This window comes from Oncorhynchus tshawytscha, linkage group LG20, assembly GCF_018296145.1.
Source record: "Oncorhynchus tshawytscha isolate Ot180627B linkage group LG20, Otsh_v2.0, whole genome shotgun sequence".
NCBI classification, from domain to species: domain Eukaryota; kingdom Metazoa; phylum Chordata; class Actinopteri; order Salmoniformes; family Salmonidae; genus Oncorhynchus; species Oncorhynchus tshawytscha.
Window position 1 is genome coordinate 9,702,495 of NC_056448.1, and position 24,016 is coordinate 9,726,510.

At 41.7% G+C, this 24,016-nt stretch overlaps 2 protein-coding genes across 3 annotated transcripts; one reads left to right on the forward strand and one right to left on the reverse strand.

The window, feature by feature from the left end:
* Positions 1-965: 965 nt before the first annotated feature.
* Positions 966-13,527, reverse strand: LOC112219585 (hypermethylated in cancer 2 protein). The gene is made up of 3 exons (XM_024380941.2): positions 13,383-13,527; positions 7,861-8,089; positions 966-7,653 (listed from the first exon to the last, which is right to left on the reverse strand). Exons 2-3 carry the CDS (start codon positions 8,077-8,079, stop codon positions 6,208-6,210), a joined length of 1,665 nt encoding a protein of 554 aa, XP_024236709.1. The 5' UTR covers positions 8,080-8,089; positions 13,383-13,527; the 3' UTR covers positions 966-6,207.
* A 986-nt stretch (positions 13,528-14,513) lies between these two features.
* On the forward strand, positions 14,514-23,116 carry LOC112219584 (ubiquitin-conjugating enzyme E2 L3). 2 transcript variants are annotated; one of them, XM_042302161.1, is made up of 4 exons: positions 14,514-14,654; positions 21,465-21,560; positions 21,733-21,919; positions 22,231-23,116. In XM_042302161.1, the coding sequence occupies exons 1-4, from the start codon at positions 14,529-14,531 to the stop codon at positions 22,383-22,385; spliced, it is 564 nt and encodes a 187-aa protein (XP_042158095.1). In that variant the 5' UTR covers positions 14,514-14,528; the 3' UTR covers positions 22,386-23,116. The 2 variants fall into 2 exon arrangements, with proteins under 2 accessions (XP_042158095.1, XP_024236707.1); XM_024380939.2 differs by lacking the exon at positions 14,514-14,654 and adding an exon at positions 19,512-19,661.
* The last annotated feature ends 900 nt before the right edge of the window (positions 23,117-24,016 follow it).

The window sequence follows — 24,016 nt, forward strand, 5'->3', positions numbered from 1 at the left end:
AAAATGAAAGGGCATTTAGTGGACTAAAATGGCCCACTGTTTGTGTCATTTTGACAATAACTAAACTAAATCATAATTCAAATAACAAAAATGTGACTAAGACTTCATTATATTTTAGTCAAAATTACTAAGAATAGACTAAATCAACAACAACAAAAAAATGAGTGCCAAAATGAACACTGGCTCAGGCAGGCCTTAACTGCTCATTTCTGGAATCAGCAACACCAGTCCACCTTCAACCTGCCCCTCCAAAATGCAAATCCCTTCAGGTCCACCCTCAGATTGAAACGCATCTAATTATGTATCCCTGCCTGCTGCCATATTTGGGCGCGGTGGCCATGAAAGGAGGACATAGGGAGGGAGGAGGGAGGGGGTTGAATAAAAATGCAGTCTATTGTGTTGGACCTTGACCCCTTTAAGGGTCAACTGGCATGTGACACCAGGAGGGGAGGGGCTTTACATGGGCCTCACATTATCAACCGCTCCGCTCCCCCAGGGGCTAGGGTGTGTGTTTAAGTGTGTTGGGGGAGTAAGTGGGGTGTACAGGTTACCACATACACAAACAAACACAGGCAGGCTATGACCAAAAGGACTGCTGTGCTTCCCACTGAAAATGTCTAATGAAGCTTTGGAGTGCACAACTATCTTCAGACCAATTCTCACCTTTGTGATAACTGAACTAGGAGGGGGGGGTGGACAGAGAGAGAGACAGAAGGAGTCAGTCTGTTGAAGGATTGAAGGAAAGCCTATTTGACTTGGGCACAATAGACCGTCCTACAGATGGTAGACGTTGCCCCACGCCCCTCCCCACACACACACACGACTCTTCAACCATGCCCAACTGGAACAGCCCCCCCCTCCCGAGTCTGAACCCATCCCCTCCCCCTCTCTTTCCTCACCCCAATAATATCCACCAGTGAAACCCCCCCCAACACACCACACAAAAAAACTAAAGAATCATTCAGTTCTTTCTAATCAAGTTTAATTAAAATATTGTTATTAGATTCCATTCCCATATCTGTACATTAAGACTGTAGGTTGACCAGTGGATTCTGAATCATGTGACGGTGCAGTGTGTGAGCCACACGGATAAAGAAACTCCTGAACACAAACTGAGGAATTAAAACAACTTTGGAGTTGTCTGCAAGCATGTTCAATTAAGACAGAAAATATAATTGAGCAAATATTTTGTAGAACAGAGAAACTTGTTCTACAAAAACAGAGATAAGTAAATTAATACATAGATGCAGCTTTGACGTGGTTTTAGCCCAGTAGTCTTAGGAATTACATTGCTTTTGGGTGGATTCATTTGTGGCTTGGTTTGGATTTGTAGTGGCATGTGTGACTACTACGTACATATTAAAGCTGCCATAGACACCTTTGGTTTTCTGATAGAGATTAAACAAGAAGCATCTCTGTACTAGTAACAATACCAGCCTTCAACAGAAGTTGCTTTGGAAAAAAAACAATGCTTTCTGTAGGATACAATACATAGTGTCTACCACGAGTTGGGGTTCCCATTCCAATGGATAAACTAGCATATAAAACAGATGACATGACAATAAACACAGATCACATTCTCAAAAAACAAAACAAACAAAAAAAGCACAGGAAACAATGCAGCACAGTAAAAACATGTCATCTTTGTATTCTTCTTACTTTGGGATAAAAGTGGTATAAAACACATCAAACGCCTCAGGAGCAGTACATTAAATTCCCCCCATCTCCAGTGTCTTGGGCTCGGAGCTTGACGTGGTTTATGGCTATTTCATGTTTTAAAAGGGACATTTCACCAAAGATATCATACTATGGCACTCTCACAATGTAGTCAAGTTGTTTGGGGTTAACTTAGCCCAGACCTGCCAACCTTAAAGAATCTTTAGGAGTTACACTTCAGCGAGACGGCGACGCCCCTGGACCCCACGACGGCTCGTGTGCGACACCACGCTCAGATCCGAGACAAATGTACCTTTCTTTTTTAGCCCGATAATGATGTTGGCAGAAGACCGCCTCAGTACGAATGGTAGGCTATAGACTCATCGGTGCTTGGTTTTGGTTAAGAAGTTTACAAACCAGGGATCTCCCTAGAATTTTCTGACAAGGAGGTGTTAATGTAGGCCTGAGGTCAGGTGAGGGGGAGGTGACCCCATCTGAAAGTTGGAGCGTTTAGCTTTTTTTGAAAAACTGCAATTTTCTGAAACTTAGAGAATTAAATTATATCAATACAATGTAGCCAACGCAGTAGTTGATCCTGACTGAATTTAGAGTGGTTCTCAATTACTTTGTAACATTTCTAATAGGTTAAATTTAGGGGTAATGATTATTCTATTAGCTGTCGTTATATGGATAGTATAGTGAAAATGTAAGGGGGGGGCCGACAAATTCTGAATAGGCCTAGTTCAATTACTAGATGCAATGTAGTAGACCTAGTCTACTGTAAATGGAATAATCATGGAACACCTGAACAAGGCCTATATATTTTTTAAATGTAACCTTTATTTAACAAGGCAAGTCAGTTAAGAACAAATTCTTATTTACACTGAACAGTGGGTTAACTGCTTTGTTCAAGGGCAGAACGACTGATTTTTACCTTGTCAGCTCAGGGATTCGATCCAGCAACCTTTCGGTTACTGGCCCAACGCTCGAACCACCTGCCGCCCCTATACGAGCTTGTTTCAGATCTCCATCCTTGACTTAATTAATCAATCTTCCTTCTCAGTTCAGGTCTACCATTCATTCAATATGCCTTGTCGTCATTGGTGAACTGACTAGGAGGCTATTATCACACCATTAGCAGCCGAGGACAGATCAAGAACTGATGAATTAACATAGTCCTAAATCTTTGAAAGTACCAAAAGAAACTGAAGTATTAGCAGAACAGCTTGCTTTGCCATGTCTGTTTTAATCCACGCTGCGACACACACTGAATGAACTAAGCTAGCGCAACACTGCTCGTTTCCTTGCTAGTCAATCCGCTCGCGTTCAGCATCAGAGACGCTGACCGTGCAGCTACTTAACATATTTTTTTCTAGATGAGCAGTAACAAAGTAGCAAAGCCCATGACTATCATCCACTGAGTTATCATAAAGAGGCTTAAAACAGGATCCAACTTATAAATACATTCGTGAATAATCAATAGACATCAACACTAAGTTTCTGCAACAACTTCCTAAACAGAGGGACAGCAACAGACAAATAGAACAATCTTACTAGATAAAGGGTTTGTTGACCAAATGCATGCTGATATAACATTCAAGAGCTAAAATAGTAAAATTGACATTTCATCACTCAGTTATTTGAAAGAAGATAATCACCACCCTCTCCCTGTAAAAAATCTCTTGTGTAGGAAGCTAGTGTTTATGCTTTCCGCACAGACATTTGACAGTGTTTGACAACACAACGAACACTCCCTGAAGATATGAGTCAGAAGTATCCCTGTCACAGCTCAAACATGTTTCTCTCGGCTCGCTTTCATTTGAGTTGTCGACATATTACATTCTAAATGCCTCAACCAAAACAACCAGAGAGAGTGTTGATATGGACTGTATAGATGCCAGACCCTGACAGCAATGGTTCCTGAGTTGAGGAGTAATATACATGTTTCTGGTGTAAAAATGACTTTCTTTCAACATGGAGGAAAGAGGATTTAAATACTAGTCCAAAACGGAGTCATACAACAGTCTTAGATTTTTGGTCTGAAATGACATGTAATGTAGTCCTCCTGAGGACAGAGTAAAGATAATGTAAGACCATAAAGTGAGGTTGGTCCAATCAACATTGGTAATTCCAACCACATGGCTGTTTGTGTGGAACTAGGAGTGGACTATACCGTAGACATAATAACATGGGTACAACTTCACTTTGACACTGAAAGACTTTGGTTGTTAAGTTTGTTGGTTTTGTATTCGTTCTCTTTGGATTTCAATATACAATCTCGTAGCAGTTTCAGCTCTGTCATACACTAGTAATACACTGTCCAGAAAGCTATGCTCTCCTCACAGCATTAAAGACATGCTCTGGAACTTTGGCTAAGTGTTTTTTTAAATCTCCAGCTTTGGGCTGGATGTGTCAATATGTAGTTCATACATGCATAATCTATGAGCAGAAATACTATATTACCTCAATTTGCCACGAAATCCCTAGTTTGAAAGCGACCGTTTTTCTGGAAACTGTGCTGTGCCATTTTCCCTACATTTTCTCCCATGTGGGCCAGCCCGCTTGCAATTTGAGTTCTAGCCAATGAGCTTCAGTCCCTCGCCATTTGAGTGACAGCTAGCAAGATGCACACACAGCAGCGCAAGAGAGCAATGACGTGGTGAACATATCTGCACATACAGTGACGTAGTAAGCATTTTTCAGGGACCACTTTTGGCTGGTGAGCATGACTTTTAGAACTACTAGCTAAAAAGTATACAAAAGTACCGGAGAATCTCTTTAAGAGATAGGAGGAACTTGTTGAAAACCAAAAGCAAACTTAATACAGGGATACTGGCCACCTGTCTCAGTAGACCAGCCTTTTAAAGAAAAAAAAACACTACACACAAAACACAACAGTACCACCAGAGTATGATGCCTCACAGAAAATATCCCCACCCCTCCCAGGCCCAAAGTAGAAATACCCAGTTTAAACATTCACAAAAGCGTAGCAATAAGTTCTCAAAACATTTAACCCCCCCAAGTTTGGCTTTTTCAAGACTTCACATAAAATACAAACCCTGACCTGTAAACCAACAGTAAAGTAAACATCATTGCGTTAAGAATACCCCTGATCAATTTCTAATAACGGCAAGTTTCAAACAGGCTGTGTATGTGGAGGTGAAAAATTATTATTATATACACAGAGGATAGGCTGACTAACCTGTTCCATCTAGCTAGAGAACATAGTATTACTACTGACTGTTAGCCAGTCATGCCTGGGGTCCAGTATGCGTCTTATAATGAGGTAGTAGAGGCATTGAGGTCACACATTGACCAGCGAGAGACAGCTACAGCAGCCTGGAGGCACAGAACTGACACCCTGGGAGGACAAGTTTGGTTGGATGCTAAAAGCTATCATCAAAACACGTTTGAGCCACCTGGGATGGGAAGGAGTCTTTGGCAGATGGCGAGGTGTGGTGTGTTGACCCTGAGATGGCCAGTACATCTGGCTGGCTGGCTCTATGTGGATTTTATGATGGGGTTCTGAGGGTGACGTAATGGTTGGTATTAGTAAAATGGGGTTCTGAGGGTGACGTAATGGTTGGTATTAGTAAGATGGGGTTCTGAGGGTGACGTAATGGTTGGTATTAGTAAGATGGGGTTCTGAGGGTGACGTAATGGTTGGTATTAGTAAGATGGGGTTCTGAGGGTGACGTAATGGTTGGTATTAGTAAGATGGGGTTCTGAGGGTGATGGAATGGTTGGTATTAGTAAGATGGGGTTCTGAAGGTGATGCAATGGTTGGTATTAGTAAGATGGGGTTCTGAGGGTGACGTAATGGTTGGTATTAGTAAAATGGGGTTCTGAGGGTGATGGAATGGTTGGTATTAGTAAGATGGGGTTCTGAAGGTGATGCAATGGTTGGTATTAGTAAGATGGGGTTCTGAGGGTGACGTAATGGTTGGTATTAGTAAAATGGGGTTGAGGCAAGTCAGAGGAACAGTTGTCATGGGTGAGGCTATGGGTGATAGTTGTTCAGTTACGGGTGATGGTTGATATGAGGTTGAGGTATGGGTGATGGTTGATATGAGGTTGAGGTATGTGTGACGGTTGTTATGAGGTATGGGTGAAGGTTGTTATGAGGTTGAGGTATGGGTGAAGGTTGTTATGAGGTTGAGGTATGGGTGAAGGTTGTTATGAGGTTGAGGTATGGGTGAAGGTTGTTATGAGGTTGAGGTATGGGTGAAGGTTGTTATGAGGTTGAGGTATGGGTGAAGGTTGTTATGAGGTTGAGGTATGGGTGATGTTTGATTTGAGGTATGGGTGATGGTTGTTAAGAGGTTGAGATAAAGTAAAGGAGCAGAGTTACTCAGGAGGAGTGGTTATAAAGGTGGGGTCATTCCTTTCAAGGTGAGTTTCTAAAGTTGAGGTAGAACCCAGGTGTGTTTACAAGGGTGAGGAGGTACTATGGGTAACAGCAACACCAGATAGCATCTGAAGATGAGGCAGACAGCTTAATAGAGCCCAGATAGCTGTGGTCCAGCTGTAGTAACCATGGTGAAGTGTCCTCTATGAGGGAGAGGTGTGCATCTTTAGATGGCTGAGGAGGTTGCGTTGCTGGGTGAACTTTCCGCCACACAGCTGGCACTCGTAGGGCTTCTCCCCCGAGTGGACCCGCATGTGCTCGGCGAGACGGTACTGGCGTGTGAAGCGCATGCCGCACTCCTCGCAGGCGAAGGGCTTGAGGCCCAGGTGGCTCCTCATGTGGCGGGTCATGGTGCCTCGCTGGGTGAACAACTTGCCACAGATGTTACAGGGGAACGGCCGGTTCAGCCAATGGCTCTTCTCGTGTTCCCGTAGCGACACCGCGTCCTTGCAGGTCTTACTGCAGACTGTGCAACGATGCCGAGGTTCGTCAGCGCCAGGCTCCACTCCCCGTGATGCATAGATGTCAGGGTCTTCGTCCTTCAGGTATCCACCACCCTCCTCTTCTTCTTCCTCCTCTTCTTCGATGTAGATTTCATCCTGGGTGTGTGTGTCGACGTGGGCGTTAAGCTGCTCGGAGCTGGGGAAGCCTTTCCCACAGGGGATGCAGACGTACAGATTGTCCCCCACACCTGGCTCAAACCCTGGCTGGGGCTGACGGTAGATATAGTTGGTGTTCCCATTTCTCTTACCTCCAGCTCCTCCTCCTCCTCCCTCACTCCCACTGTGCCCACTCTCTTCACTCTGGTCCTGGCCATTCTCCTCTCCATCCACCTCCCCATCCTCCAGCTCTGGGGTCACTCTATCCCCTCTGACCAGCTTTTCGTGCCCTGGGGCCCCTGGTTTCTTCACTAGGCCCTTGTGCAGTGCCTTGCCCGTCTCTCCCAGGTTGGTGGCCTCTCTGTGGGGTCGGGGTCTCTTGCAAGGGGCCCTAGGCAAGAGGTCTGTGGAGGTATTTGGAAGCTGCCTCTGGTTCTCCCTAGGCTCTGCGGTGGTGGGAGGAGTGGGAGAAACAGATGAGGAGTGGGGGGAGGAGCTTTGGGGGAGACTGCTGGGGGACACTTCCTCTGTGGCGGTGCTTCCTGATGGACTCCTCTTGGACAGGTCCAGTCCTAGAGCCAGCCCATTAACCCTACTTCCTCCAGAGGGGCTGAGGGAAGCACACCGCGAGCCCGAAATAAACACCTCCTCCTCGGAGAGATCCTCTCTCAGCCTCCCCTCCTGGCCCCATCTCTGGTTCCTCAGGTTGCCCTTCCTGGACCCTGAGTGGTTGTTATGGTGGCTGGGGGTTGCTCTGAGGGGGGTGGAGGAGAGGCGGAGGGGGCCAGGGGTGTGTCCATTGGGGGTTGGGGAGGTGGTCAACTTGTTGGAGCTGGAGGGGGTCTGTCCGTTGTGTTTGAGCTTCCTCCGACAGAGAGCAGCTAGTTCGGTCAGCTGGAGGTAGGAGGCGGCGGTCAGGAGGGACGAGACACTGTGGTCACTGACAGAGTCAGAACTGGACAGACGACCTGTATAGATGAAGTCCAATACCTAGAGGAGAGGGGGTGCGAGTTAAATATTTATATTGTTCCAATGAGCAATTTGTTTCACAGCAAGTTGATATCAGAATACAGATAAAACAGCTGAGCTTTCAACGATTGATGTGGAATCTAAATTGATGAATGACAGAGTCCAACGCAAATATATCTGTGTATATGTGCCTACGGTCAGTGAGATGCTGCCTGTCAGGTGACCCACCTGTCTGAAGACGGAGGGGCTGACCATCTCCGTGTCCAGGTTGATCAGGTTATCGTGGGGGACCAGCGACTTGAAGTAGACGCTGCTGGCCGCCAGGACGTTCTTATGGGCACGGAACAGCGCATTCTCCACCACGATGATGACATCACACAGGTACCCTTTGGCTCGCTGCTGGTTGAGCTGCAGCAACAGCTGCTTGAAATGGTTTTGCTGCTCCATCTCACACACACTTTGGTTAACACACATGGGAGGGAGGAGGAAATAGGGAGAGGTCAGTTACTCCGTTCTGAGAACTCAAAGAATCCAACCACTGATATTCCTAGACTAATTTAAAGTCCTGCAGGCCCAAATGTGTTCCTGAAATTCTTGCAATGCCCAGGATCGCCCACAAATGGCCATATACTTAACACCTCTCTGCTCTCCCTGCAACCATCGCAGTGGTTTCTTCACATAAGCCCAAACAACATACTAGCAAGCGGAGAAGGATAAGCGCATTGTAGCTCCTCTGGCAGCATTAGATTCTGAGGAATGAGATCTATCAGTCTGTTCGTTATCAAAGCATACAGCCATTACATGCACATGCCAGCGTACCTACACCATGATGTGGGCCAAAAGTTCCATCCCACCAGAACAGACTGAAATTCCCAGTATTTCAGGGGCATTATTTTCACAATTTCAGAGTGCTATTTTGACCTCATAGTGTGGAAATGTCATTTTTTTTAAAACAGGAAATAACTGCACTGGCCTTTTAATGAATCATAAACCAAATTATCAGTAAAAACACTATAACTAACTGATAGGTCTGCCTTCACTTCTTTGAACCTTCCCTCCTCACGCAGGATAACATATCATAAAGATGTGGATTTTTGGTAACAGATTGACAAGACACGAGGCAATATTTCTTAAACTTACAGAAGGAAAATAATTTCTGGAAAACTAAATATTAATATTAGTTGTCAGGGTTCTTGACTTCAACATTATTGTGTGTTGATGTACTGGTACCTTCTAAGAATTTTTCTGCTAGAGGTTTTCTAAGATGCCTTTTCCATGGGTCTGGCCAGAAATCACAGCCTTAATAACAAATGTTTAGCATGGACATACATACATATACATACATACACACACACACACACTACTGTTCAAAAGTTTGGGGTCACTTAGAAATGTCCTTGTTTTTGAAAGAAAAGCACATTTTCTGTCCATTAAAACAACATAAAATTGATCAGAAATACAGTGTAGACATTGTTGATGTTGTAAATGACTATTGTAGCTGGAAACGGCTGATTTAAAAAAAATTGAATATCTACATAGGCCCATTATCAGCAACCATCACTACTGTGTTCCAATGGCACGTTGTGTTAACTAATCCAAGTTTATCCTTTTAAAAGGCTAATTGATCATTAGAAAACCTTTTTGCAATTACGTTAGCACAGCTGAAAACTGTTGTTCTGATTAAAGAAGCAATAAAACTAGCCTTCTTTAGACTAGTTGAGTATCTGGAGCATCAGCATTTGTGGGTTTGATTACAGGCTCAAAATGTCCAGAAACAAAGAACTTCCTTCTGAAACTCGTCAGTCTATTCTTGTTCTGAGAAATGATAGCTATTCCATGCGAGAAATTGCCAAGAAACTGAAGATCTCGTACAACGCTGTGTACTACTCCCTTCACAGAACAGCGCAAACTGGCTCTAACCAGAATAGAAAGAGGAGTGGGAGGCCCCCGTGCACAACTGAGCAAGAGGACAAGTACATTAGAGTGTCTAGTTTGAGAAATAGACGCCTCACAAGTCCTCAAATGGCAGCTTCATTAAATAGTACCCGCAAAATACCAGTCTCAACGTCAAGAGTGAAGAGGCAACTCCACGATGCTAGCCTTCTAGGCAGAGTTCCTCTGTCCAGTGTCTGTTATTTTGCCCATCTTAATCTTTTCTTTTTATTGGCCAGTCTGAGATATGGCTTTTTATTTACAGCTCTGCCTAGAAGGCCAGCATCCCGGAGTCGCCTCTTCACTGTTGACGTTGAGACTGGTATTTTGCGGGTACAATTTAATGAAGCTGCCAGTGTGTTGTTAGTGTGTTGCAAAGGGAAGTGCAGCCAACACCTTGAAAATGAAGATTAAGAATACATTTAATGAGGAACAACGTCTTTCTCCCACCCCGTGGACAAAAAAACTGCTAATAATCATGTTTATTAAATAGACGTGTACACTTAAAATGTACCACATTTTGGATTTATTTATTTAACCTTTATTTAACCATGCATTATTATAGTCATCCACTTCGTCACATATGCGTTATTTGACACTAGCACCAGTAGGAGATTTTTTAAATTAGAAAAACAAAAAAGGATGTTGTGTATGGGATGCGAACCTACACAAAAAGTATCAGAGCATGCTGTCTTAGCAGGGGACACTAACTGTACCAACTAAATTGAAGTGATCTGAAGGGATGGGTCCATTCTACTTCTATGATTGAAATGCCACCCACCCCCATTTTCAATTGGATTGGACCATTTTACAGTAGTTCTAATGAAGGTACTGAGCTTCGGCAAAACTTAAGACCGAACTACTCCTCAGTTCTGATCCTCCATCTCCACCAATCTGTTGCCCTACATCTGTACAAGTGGCAGCACCCCGGGGGTAATTTTTGCTTTTAAAACCAGGGAGATACAAAGTTAGAAATAGTACTACTGATAACAACACATCCCATCTGTCTTGCCATACATCGATGCAGTATCACACAACCCACGCCCCCCTCCTAAAATACACACTGGGGAAAAAAAGAGACGTTTGAGTAATCTGTCTATCTAACGACTGCACAACACACCGATGGTGATAAGATGCTGAGGGTCCTTTTATGGACCTTACAGGCCCCTTCTGCCCCCCTGCTCCCCTGCCTGCTCAAAAACAACCTCATCGCTTCAAAAGAGAGAACCATAGACTTATATAAACAGGCTGTAACCACAGTCTGGAGGAAAGAGAACAGAGAGCAGGCCATATACCAGGTGGTCTGGTTCGGAGAGGGCGCCTGACCTACAGCATCAATGAGTTTGCCCTGCTAGCTTCTGATCGGCATGCCTATTTAAGAAGACTACTACATTGTTCTGTAACTGTTCTAGTCTTGTGTTCTGGTTTGGCCTGTGTTCGAGCCTAGCCTGTGTCTGTTCTAACCTGTTTTCTGTTATTTCCTGTGTTGTGTTAGCCTGTGTCCTGTTCATTTGTCCAGTGTTTCATCTTGACTTCCTGGCAGAGATCACTGTCAGTAAATCACAAGATCTGGTCATTTAGCTGGGTTTTAGGCATGTTAGACCAAAACAGCTTGGCCCTCTGGTAAAAACCTGTCGAATATTGATCATCTGAGCCGGCCCACTTTATATACTCTCCTTAATGCTTGTTAACTCAAATACACTGTTTTCTACAGGAGATTTGTTTAGACCTGAAGTCAGCCACCCTTGTCCCCCCCAGAAAACTACCAGGGGTCTAATCCTAATCAGTACCAAACCCAATCGATTCAACCTAACCTGAGGTTAGTCTCATTGAGATAAAAATCTATCTTGCAAGAGAGACCTGGTCTAAGATAGCAGCAGGGTCAACGTTTAATTGCTGGGCTAAAACCCAGCACACACACACACACACACACACACACACACACACACAATAGAGGTAGAGAGAGGTATTTGAAGTGAGCAAGACAATGTGAGCATACATTGTTGACATTTTCTAAATATGACCAGCCTCTGATCGTCAAACTTCCTTGGTGTTAATGTTGACAGAGTTTATTATAACTAGAAACTGACGTTCTGGTTCATAGTGGTTCGTGTCATGTTAATGTTATGTTCCACTCCACCTTCGGGCCACCTGGTGAGTGAGAAGGGAGGGGGCTTGATTGCATTAATCATCGATACCTGAAATGAGACTGCCACAGTAAGTACAGCACATGGGGGATGTGTGAAACTTACTCTGTCCTCAGCCTGTATCCCCACTTGCACCAGCGAATAACTCGCTTTTCGTCCTTTACATACAAAGTGGCGTTACCAATAACCTTCCTACCAGAGTGCCAATACGGAGTAGAGTTGGCCTGAGCAGATCAGGTCACAGATTAGCGAGAACCCTGTTAGCCAGAGTTATTAACCTGGCTCAAAACGATGTCCCCAGTGTGACTCTTACTGAGCCATGTTCACAGTGTTCCCGGAAAGGCCACCCCAAGGTTAGTCCATCAAGCATGATCCCTCCTAACTAGCTAACTTAATTATTACTAAACACATGCTAACTCCTAACATAATCAGGTGTAATAATCGTTTTATACATAGATTTTCCAGATATTATGGGAAGGGAACTTTGTTTCGTCCATGTTTGTGTTCATTCGGTTAAACCAAAAAAAGGATAGTAGGTTTTTACAGCCACAATCCTGAGTTTGTGTTTCAGACAAACAGCATCCCTACCACTTGGTATAAAACTGAGGAATGTGGCTGAGGAAATGTAACCACTAAAACTCAAAGACCAAGCATAAAATTGATTTAACATCACCGTTTTAAACATATTCCCAGACATTGTTTACAGACTGAAATGGCAACAAAACAAACATTGGAGTAAAATAACCATAGGCCTATTTTGTGTTAGGATAGGGTAAGACAGTTGTACTACCTGATGTAAACAACCATGACGCTTTATGTTATATTTTTCAGGAATCAAATCATTAGGACGAATTGAAATTAAACAGCAGGAAATATTCTAAGAGATTGTGGCAGATATCAGAAAATGAATTTGAAAAACCACAATAAACAAATGAATAACAAAATCCCCATAACCATGTTTTTATTTTAGCTATTTACACTATCTTGTGTTAATTCTGATGAATTTTGGTCTAACCTACGCAGTAAAACGTCAAATCATTAGTATTGTTTATAATGTTGCGAAAGCCTGACGTTCCTCACATATTGGAGAAAAATTTAAATTCACTGCAGTATCCATCATCACACAAGCGATTGTAAAACCAGTGTTTCTATCCCATGATTTAAAATATCTGATGACAATGACACATTGTTGAGAGAAATAAGAGGGGGAAAAAAAACATTAAATGGGCGATACTCGTCTACCACAAAAGAGATAATGGTCTACGCGCTGAAGGGGTAGGGCGAAGGAAGGAATCCAACAATGCCTTTTATTCAATTAACCTACATTGCTGCGCCTGCCCTGCATCAGATTTCAGATCATATTTTTGTTTATTATAAGTTTATTATATCATAAAGTTATTTATCTTATTCCAAAGATGTGAAAAATAAACCAAAGGCAGCAATCCACGGGTTAAAAGGAGTGCAGGTATTGAGGTGGTTGCCAAGCTGGTAATACTAGCTCTGACTTTGGCTACACACTGGGAGACCCCTCTGGGCATATGCTACGAGCCAAATGTTAGGTGTTTCTGGTATTTCTTCAAACTACGTAGTGCAAACTCCTTGAACACGACTACACACACCAAGTTGCATCACAAAACATGCGAGGAACTGAAAAAAAAAAAATAGATTTACCTTAATTCATCGATGATCGCGTTTTTAATTTACCATCCTCTCTCCTACTTCACTACCCTCGGTTCGCACTCCCCCACTACTATTCTGCTAGCAGTACTGGCGATGACGTCACTTTTCTATGGTAATGAGGAAACCTTCAAAATAAACGCCTGAATTTCTAAATATTGGAAGGTGGATAACTCCACACCAGGGGTTGGCAGCTTTGATGGGGGTGGGGCCCACAAAAAAAACGGAACTCATCATGTGGGGCCGCAGTGGCTCGTGGGTCTGCATACCGTGGGTCAGTTCTTTATTAACTAATTTCATGCAATTCCCACCCCTGTCAGTAATTGGACAATGCTATCTACACGTTTAGATAACTGGCCAATAGACTAATTTAATGGACAACCAAATTTTGAAATTGCACAGTAAGTTGAGACTCCTTCTGGTCTGGAGACTAACAAAAGGGGGGCATGGGCCGCCAGTTGCCTACCCCTGCTTAACACTGTTTGTCAATTTCAGTTTATGTGAGAACATAAGCATTGAATAGTGTAGGGCCCCCATACTCAACTGGCGGACAGGATCTGGACCCATAACAGGGTCAATACGGACGGGCTTCAATCCCTGGTATCATATAAACACACATAAGACATGGAACAATGTGTAGAATTGCAGGAAATTCGCTTAAAACAGAAGAAGAAGAAAAACTGCTGCATGCAAAATGTCTAGAATTAGCTTTAAAAACGCACAATTTTCTCTCCGAGAAACAAGAGGCGTGTGAGTGGGGGTTTGTTACTATGTTATCCATTCGGACCTTTGCCACCTAAAACATTTGTGTGACTAGACCTTCTCAAATAGCTATTGAGTACCCCTGGTATAGTGAATCATTCTACCAATCTAAATCGCTGTGAAATATATTTTCAATAACAAAAATATTATTTTTAGGCTCAGCTGTTTGAAACTGGGTGGACCAAAACTGCTGTTCGAAGCTGGTGGAACAAAACCGAAAGTAAACTTTTGTACAGCTCTATAAACCATATTTTGTGTTATTGAAAATATATTTTCGATGGTGATTTAGATGATACAATAATCCCCTACATTATTCAGTGCTTGTTTTGTCACATAAACGGAAATTGAGCGAACAGTGTCAATTTTAGCAACCAGGAAATGACAGGGCGATTTCCACTAGATAACCCAGCCACAAAGTCAGAACAGCTTTCCCAGAATGACAACAGATACCGCTCCAGTCGGAGAAATCAAGAGCAATATCACAGCCAATCACAACACTGGCGGGTAAGTAATACGGTGAAACACTGTCGTTCACTGGTTGGTTATGAATATGATTGGTTTGTTTATGATTCTTGGCAATGTCAATAGTTTGTATGTATGCTTGTTTGCATGTAACTATTCCTCTTTTGTTTGTTGATCTTTGTTTGTTAATAAAACAACAATAAAAATACAATAAAAAAAAATAAGATACGAAAAAAAATGTGCCGGTTGCTTAGCAACAAACCCCAACAGTCAAAACACCTCAAAACAATAGATGGTATCATGAACAAGCTGAAAGGAGCCAAATAAGATTTCCCACATGGCAGTTTCTTTTCATTCTTGCTAGCAATCTGGCCATCCAGAGTCACAACAACATGCTGACTTCTGCAACATAGAAGCGCGCACATAATTGTCATGGGGTGGTCAGTTACATATACATAGAGAAATAATAATGGCGTCTTTTTGTAGGCACTAACTCCGCCATGGTTAGTCGGACGAAGCCTATGAGGAAAAATAATAGAATTTCTGTAGGGTTTTTGGATAAACACTGAAAATATGGTCTGTGGTAAACAAAGGCTTAGGAGGTCTTGTACGTTTTGTTCTATGAGCTCATATTCAACAGCTTTACGGCACTTTGTGAATTTTGAAGAATTTATGTAATAATAAAAAACACAAATCACATAAAGGCTTTATAATAAATAAAAGTTATGTTAACTGACTGCTATTATCTCATAGAACAAAACGTATAAGATCTCCTAAGCCTGTGTTAACCTCAGACCTTGTTTTCGCGTTTATTCCAAAACCCTATTCTTTCCCCGTTTATTTTTCCCATGGGGATGGCTGAACAAACCAGAGGTAACTTATTTCCGGGTTTTAGGACTAGAAATTGGAGAGCTCTATTAGCGCCAGATATATTATGGCCATTTTCTGAAATTACAATAAAAAATAATAAATAAATCCTATGTGTAGCACCTTTAAAAGTGAAACATTGTTTTTGAGGTAGTACAGGCAGACTGCAAGACATGTGTTAACCCTCGCTTTACCAAACTAAATGCTAGGTTGGAAGCAAGGGGAAATAATGTGGGAGTTGAAATAAATACAAGCGGTGATTCGGACAGCATAATTAAAGTGATTCTTTTCAGATGGAACCGTTAGCAGGCATAGGTGTGCCTGTGACGGCCAATACAGCGCTGCTTGGAACGCTGCTTGTCCAATCAATGAATCAAATGTATTTAATAAAGCCCTTTTTAAATCAGCTGCAGGCTAAAAAGATGTTCTCCAATCAGCATCCAGGAGCCAAACAACCAGTTTTACAATACATTTGAATCAATTTCGAGTTTTATTGTGCTTATAAGAACTGCACGAAGGAATTTTAAGACCACTATTGAAAAATACAATGTTCAGGCTAGTATGTTGACAATATTGGGCTTATAGTGAAACAAAAATATGCCGATATAAAAGTGGGGTTGGGGGTACTCCGTAGGTTCTGTAGAATCTATATATTGTGTAATTTCATACGGCACTGAATAATATGGAGTGTTGCTGGCCTTTTACCACACCCATTCCATAGGCCACAATCAGAGGTGGGTAGTAAATGCCCTACAAGTACGTCTTTACATGTACTTAAGTCTTTTTTGGAGGAACTAGTACTTGTTTAGTTACTTTCTGTGAGCTGTACTCTTACTCAAGTAACTTACTTTTTACTCAGTTACATTTTATCAAATTACTTTAGTTACATACATTTATGTTATTATATCGTTGCTGTCAGATAACCTCATCTCTCCAAATGTTTAATGATTTTCATTCACTATTCAAAATAGCTTGTCATCAAGTCTTACTGAGGATATTTTTTTTGTCAGTTCTTAGCCAGACACGATCAGAGTTAAGTTGCACTATAATTACCTTCTGCTTTTGTAATATTATATATTTCAGGAGTAAAATAAGTATTTTTCAGATATTCTGCTGTTGAAATGGTTTTGATGGCAAGTGGAAATGAAACGACTAAGTAGCTAGATAGTTAACTCTGTATCTGACAGAATGTTTAAAGGGATTCTTTACTCCCCCAGTGTCAGATGAATTGTGGATACCAATTGTATCCAGTTTGAAATGCAGTTTGAAAAAAAGATGCTAACTAGCGTTACCCCTGGACTTCCAGTCATTGCGCGATCTGCTAGCATGCTGTGGGACTAGCAGATACCCATCGACCCCCAGTCATTGCCTTAATGTTAGTTAGCATTGGCTCGCAAAACTACCTCTAACTTCCTTCATACTGGACATAGAGAATTGCCAAAATATATTTCTATTTTATTAAGTGTATTTCTTTACATACACATGTAGCCTACACACTAGCTTTCAACATACTAGTATTGGTGTAAACTTTCTAAAGAAATGCTGTTATAAATATAAAAGTATGGCAAATTATCCATACATCTTTTTTAAAAGATTGTTGTCATGCTGTAAAAAACAGTTCTATTGCACTAGAGTGCAAAAAACATTCACAAAGATTAGCATTTATTTGTAGGGGGACTCTTATTTTGACAAAAATAAATCTGTGATTGTGCTGCCAGCATAATTTCCTGCAGACAGGTGAATGGTAATGGGAACCCTAACCCCTTGACCCAAATTTAAATAAAAGCAAACTGAAAGGGGAGAGAGGAGAAAAGCCTCTCCTTAGCCCTGCCAGACCAGCTGCTGATGCGCAGAAGTGCCCAAGGGAAAAAGTTTTGTGTCAGTTTAACCTGAACAACAGGATACAAGCTGGATAAGTTGACCAGAATCGACAAAGATAACAACTGCCTCTGCCACACTGTATGTATGGGCCCCTGCCCCCTGGCATTGTACGAACTGAAATATCCTTTGCTTGTTGAAACAGGCTCCTTGAGGGTGCTTGACTTGGGCAGGAGCTCACCGGAGCTGAGTCTTGGCACCTCAAATGTTCTACTGCTTGAGCTCCTGTTCCTCTTGATAGAATATTAGCTCAAAAGTATTGTGGAGCTCCTGCACCTAAATGTAAACAGTACCGGCATCCAAGTCAAGCATAGCTCCTTGATGAGATAAAGCACTGGTGAATAAAGGGTGTGGTGCAGGCTGATTATATGTTACATCAGTGTTTCCCAACCAGAGGGTACTTGAGAAGACTCATGAGACCATAGGTTTACTGGTATTTTATTTATTTTTATTTTACTAGGCAAGTCAGTTAAGAACAAATTCTTATTTTCAATGACCGCCTAGGAATAGTGTTCAGGGGCAAAATGACAGATTTTGTACCTTGTCAGCTCAGGGGTTTGAACTTGCAACCTTCCGGTTACTAGTCCAACGCTGTAACCACCAGGCTACCCTGCCTCCCCTGGCAAAATTCACGTGAGGGGGAACTTCAGGGGTACTCTGGGCAGAGCAAAATGTACTTGGTGGTACATTAACTGAAAAAGGTTGGGAACCACTGGGTTACATAATGTCTCTGTCAGAGAATGGACTTCAATTCTTTCATGTCTTACAGCTTGCTGACATGAAGGCTCAGTATTATTTCATCCCTTGACATGTCTTATTGATTATGACTGTGCCAATAATGATTACGTTGCCAATATTTGATTGTCAATATGACATTTCGTGTGAGATAAAAAGAGCACCCAAATTAGTGGACATCTTAAATATAAATTTTAAAGAAACCTTTTGACAAGAAATTGACAGGGTTAATAAATCATGGAAAAGTTTAAAAGCCATTGTTAATAAATGCATTCTGATTATGAGTTCAACTGTAATGCTTATACAAGTGACAAGTAGCAGAAAGATAAATAAATTAGACGACTCATTGTAACTAAAGGACACCTCTCTCCATCTGTCCGTATGAAGAGTGGGTCACAGGAAGACGAGGTGAAAAGAGGAGACGTGCCACTTAATCTTTAAATACTGTCACGTACTGTGTGTGTGTGTTACTTTCTAAATGTAATCCATAACATGAGAAGGATTTATCAAGAACAACTTCCCGCGTCTCTGTTAGTTACTAGTTACCTGTCCAAAATCGTAATTAGTAACATAACTTTTGGATTACCCAAACTCAGTAACATAATCTGATTACTTTCATCAGATAAAGCAGATGGAGCCAACATGAACTTGCACCTTTTTCCAATGCTGAATTGAATGTCATTGATAAAACGGAAAGGTGTCATAATGTATTTTTTTTCTGCAAAAATACCTTTCTGAATTTAAAAGTAATCCAAGAAGTAATCATCTAGTTTTTCAAAAGTGTCTGTAATCTGATACAATAGTTTTTCTGGTAACATAACTCATTACAGTAAACAAAAATTGCAATCAGATTAGATTTAACTGATTACATGTGTGTGCTCTCTAGAGGCTGCAAGGGATTCTACATGGACTAGTAATTCCCCTAGAGGACACAGTATACACTTTTATAACAACTATTTCAGTTTAAATCTGCCAAGCAACTTTTAGGTATTGAACCTACAGTATACCATATCATGGTAGTAGGCTATTCAATAGCTATAAAGCAAAAGTTTGATTATTTGTACACCTTATATTGTTCCTGGTGCATAAACAAATTATTTGAAAAATAAACTCCAGCACACTGGTATTCTTGTAGCTTCAGAATGTGTTATTGATTAGGCTCACCAGGGGGCATGGCATTGAAACCATTGTAACGTATTTTGTAACATGGTCTTATCTTTTTATTTCAACGTCAACCTGCTACCAGTGTGTTTTCAGATGTTATATTGCCTCAGACGAATACCCTTTTACTATGTCAATCAAGTGAGAAATAGTGGCCCATGTTTTGGATTCTCCCAAAATAGACTAAATAAATGGACGAATACTCTCATTTGACAAAATTACTTCCGGATAAATATACTAAAATCAAAGTAGCGGTGCACTCTAAGTACAGTGTTGTTTTTCATTCGGAAAGAGTGCGTGCGTACACACTGTACAGAGGAGACAGTAAGAGCCAACATTTGGATATCGCTGTGTATTCTGGGTACAGACAGTAATTCCACGATGGCGGCGAGCAGGAGGCTGCACAAGGTATATTTCCTGATCAATCCAATTAGGATTTTCCATTGTTAGATTAAAGAAAGTACAACATTCGGACTCCCAAATCTCAGATCAAATTAAATGTGTCGTTAAATTTGTTTTATTTAGCCCCAGAGTGTCAGAAACCTCATGAAACTCGGTAGGCGGAAAATGACGTTAGTATGCTAAGCTAACCAGCTAGCAGTTGTTTTTTGGTCATGTTAGCACCGGCATATTAATAGGCTAGATTCGAATTAAACGTTTTGTTAATCTAAATTGATTAACAAGGTTAACCATGTGTCATCATAATTTAATATTCAATTCAGTATGGTGTCATCAATTGGGTGATAATCGCGCTTCAACATGTTTGATCTTCGGCACAGAAAAACTTTAGCTAGCTACGTATTGTAGCTAGCTTAATACTAATTTAGCAGGGAGTTAATTGTGCTAGCTAGCTACGCACAACAGTTACATAGGTCGTTAGCAGTGTGGTTCGTTGCGCTAGCTAGCGAGTTAGCAATTCGGGTTAGTGTTACCTAGCAAGTTTATTTTGTCAATGTGAAACCGAGGCGAGGAAGCTGACCAGCTAACGTTAACCCGATGTATATACAATCTTGCTAACGTTATGATGTAGCTACCGGTAAACAGCCAAACCCACTTCCTGTGATTTGGTTTCTTAGCTTTTAATTGTTTTGAGTAGTCTAGTGAATCGAAAGTGAAATTGAGCATGCGGCTGCCAAGTAACGTTAAACTTAGTTTAATTTCATTCATTCGATCTCAATATTCGAGGTAACACCGGGTTTAAATCATGTTCTCAACACTGTGTCAACAACCCGGCCTTATCATAATTGGCATTTATCTTTTCCCTTGCATTTGTCAGCCACCATTTGACCCAGCCTAGGATAAGTACTCCTAGTAAACAGTCCCCATCAAGTCAACAAGAATAAATACAATGTTTTGAACTCCACACATCTTAGTTTGACAGTCGTTTGCATTGTAATCCTGTAGCAGTGGTCTTATCCAGAGCAACATAGAATAAGGCTACATTTGCGCTCTGATTTGATAATACATGAAATCAGGAAGCTGTGCACATGTTTAATTCTAATGTGTATGGGTGTGTTAACTGTAAGGTCCTTGTCACTATAACAATACCCCCAATCTCATGATTTCCAGTGAAAGGTGGGATTTATGAATCAGTCCTCTGGTGTGGCAGAAGGCAGTGTTCTGTAGTGAGATCAGTGTGAGAATGCACTGGATCACTTCCTGGTTGAGAAGGGGTGTGGCTGCTTGGTCCCAGGGATGAGACTGACATGTTGATATGTTAACATATATGTTAATCCCTAGTACTTTTAATCATCCAGTCATTTATTTGTATGACATTTTATTTAATTTTCACTGAAATTTAGGGCAAATTAGGGTTAAGTGCCTTGTCGGCTCGGGTATTCAAACCAGCGACCTTTCGGTTACAGGCCCAATGCCCTAACCGCTAGGCTACCTGCCACCCTAATCGCTAGGCTACCTGCCACCCTGTGTGAGTAGTTCCGTATGTCACCCTGTGTGAGTAGTTCCGTATGTCGCCCCGTTTGTTTATAGTTCTGTATGTCACCCTGTGTGTTCGTGTCTGTAGTCATTCTGTTGTTTTTGACCTATAGGACACAGGTTTTTTAGTGGTTACTAGGACTCAGCCAACACAGAAACATGTTTTATCAGTTCTTTATCTCTTGTTTGATAAAAACCATTCTGCTTCCTGTAATGGTTATGATTAACTAACTGTACAGGGGAACTTGCTCATGATGTATTCAACCTCTTTTTCAGGAACTTGATGAAATCCGCAAGTCTGGAATGAAAAATTTTCGTAACATTCAAGTGGATGAATCAAATATTTTGACTTGGCAAGGCCTCATTGTTCCAGTAAGTCACTATTTACTACTCTTGTCTCCGGACAGTCATGAACATGACCAGAATAACAAGGAGGACCAAGGCACCCTCCACGATATTGCAATTCCTTTGTTGCTGTGGCATGTTCAGTAGGACATCAGCTCACCTTTTAACCAAACGTCATTGTCTCTCTCCCCTCTAAAAGGACAACCCTCCATACGATAAAGGTGCTTTCAGAATCGAGATCATCTTCCCAGCAGAGTACCCCTTCAAGCCCCCCAAGATCACGTTCAAGACCAAGATCTACCACCCCAACATCGACGAGAAGGGACAGGTGTGTCTGCCTGTGATCAGCGCAGAGAACTGGAAACCAGCCACTAAAACGGACCAAGGTACGGCGGAAAGACGCACGCACACTCAGACAAATACAATAGACAGTGGTTTCTTCTCATAACTTTTTAAGTAGTAGTTATTATTGCAGTTCTTTGATTTCTCATTGAAATGCCGCCTGAACCCTAACCCTCCAGTCTCCTCTCAATCGGAGGCTAACGTCTATTTGGCTGGAGAGGTTTCCATCCTGCAACCTCTACGTGGTTATAGATTTCAATGTCTTTCTCATCTGTTTCATCTGGTCTACATGACGTCATCCTCCATTTTTACATAATTCTTAGTCTCCTCTTTTGTTCTGCTTGTCTCCCTGCAGTGATCCAGTCCCTGATTGCGCTGGTCAACGATCCCCAGCCAGAACATCCTCTCAGGGCAGACCTAGCAGAGGAATACTCTAAGGACCGTAAAAAATTCTTTAAGAACGCAGAAGAGTTTACAAAGAAACATGGAGAAAAACGACCTGTGGACTGAGAACGCAAACGTGTGACCCCCCCGGCCTCCTCTACTCCTCTATCTACTCCCCCTCTTTCCCCCTTTCCAAAACCCCCTACACCCCTCTCTGCTCTTACCCAATCTCCTGAAAATGCCCCCACACACGTACACACATCCTTCTAGCCCCCCTCCTCCTGGGGCGATATATCTCAGCTCCACTTCTCCCTGGCAACAGGACTGTGTCGTGAATCAGGCAAGTTGGTCACCTCTGGGTGTCAGCTTGTGGCTGTTACTAACTTTCTACTGATTTCTTAAATTATAAAAATGCCGGAATTGGGCCCAAGAGAGCAGCTTGTTAAAGAGGGAACAAAACGAATACAACGGAAAGAAAGATCTAGATGGAAATGTTATGCTCAATTTGTACACAGAAGTGCTGGTGCAGACCTCTGTATAAAGATGATCAAGTGTTTTGAAAACTATTTGGTAAATGCTCAACTTGTGGTCTGATTGTTAACCCTTTTCATCTCACTCCTTCCCCTCACTAAAATATGTAACAGAAAAAATCAACCCCAAAAGCAACAAAATGATAAAAAAAAACACTTAAAGCATCAAGGTTCAGGTGTGGAGAAATGTTTATTTTATATTTCTTTCTTTTTTTTGTTGCCTATGTTGCACTTTACTCTGTGGAACTAGCTTTTAAGTTTACCATAAAACTTCAGTTTGTCACCAATTCAATGGTCCAGATGTTATAAAAGGGAAAAAAAAATGTTTGACTGAACTTGCTTTTGTTTCTTTGAGAGGTTACGATGAAATGTTTTGTTCATATGTTGTATACTTAGCAGACGGTTTGACCATGTGACAGGAAGTGCTGCTCTTCATGCCATTGCTCACTGGCCTCTTCAAGGTTCTGACTAGAGGGAGTACAGCTATGACCAGAAGTTACTCTCTTTTTTTTGTAGCCGGTTAGGAGATTTAGGTCAAGAAATAACGTTTATGACACCCCGTTCCCGTTGAAACTGCTCATCAGTCTCCGCCCCAACCAGCAAGGCACTGCACAAATTCACCAATCTTAATCACATGAGTAGTTATTTGGCATAAAAAGTGATTTGTGAATGATGATGGTGGTAGAAGTTTAGTCATTTAGACATGCATCAGCAACAACCAGCAGACCAGTACCAGTAGAACAGTAGCTGCCATGAGGGTGTAAATTACATTGGACCCACCATTGTGGGAAATATTTTGGAAGCTCTAGAAATGCATTAATTTATTTTTACCATGTTTATTCTACTACAGCCACCTTAATGCACACTTTAAAATGTGTGAGCTAAACGTATGTATGAAATGTTATGGATATTACTAATGTTACGGTCCCTACTACAAAACAAACAAAAAAAATACTTGTAATTTTGTCCTTAACATTTATTTGAAATACTGTAGAATTCCTTTCATTCTTATGGAGATCTGCTCCTTCTGCGGTGAGGCAATATGTCCGACTGGTGGTTTCAAAGCCTGTCAGTGGCCAATAAATAGCATCAGAAATCCAGGGTTTGTATACATCACTGCGTTATTTATGTTATTGGTTAAGACCAATAATGTATTGGTTAGGGCTCGGTGCCAATGAAATGCATACATTAGTGTATTGAGACCAGTGTGTCAATTTTCACCACTAG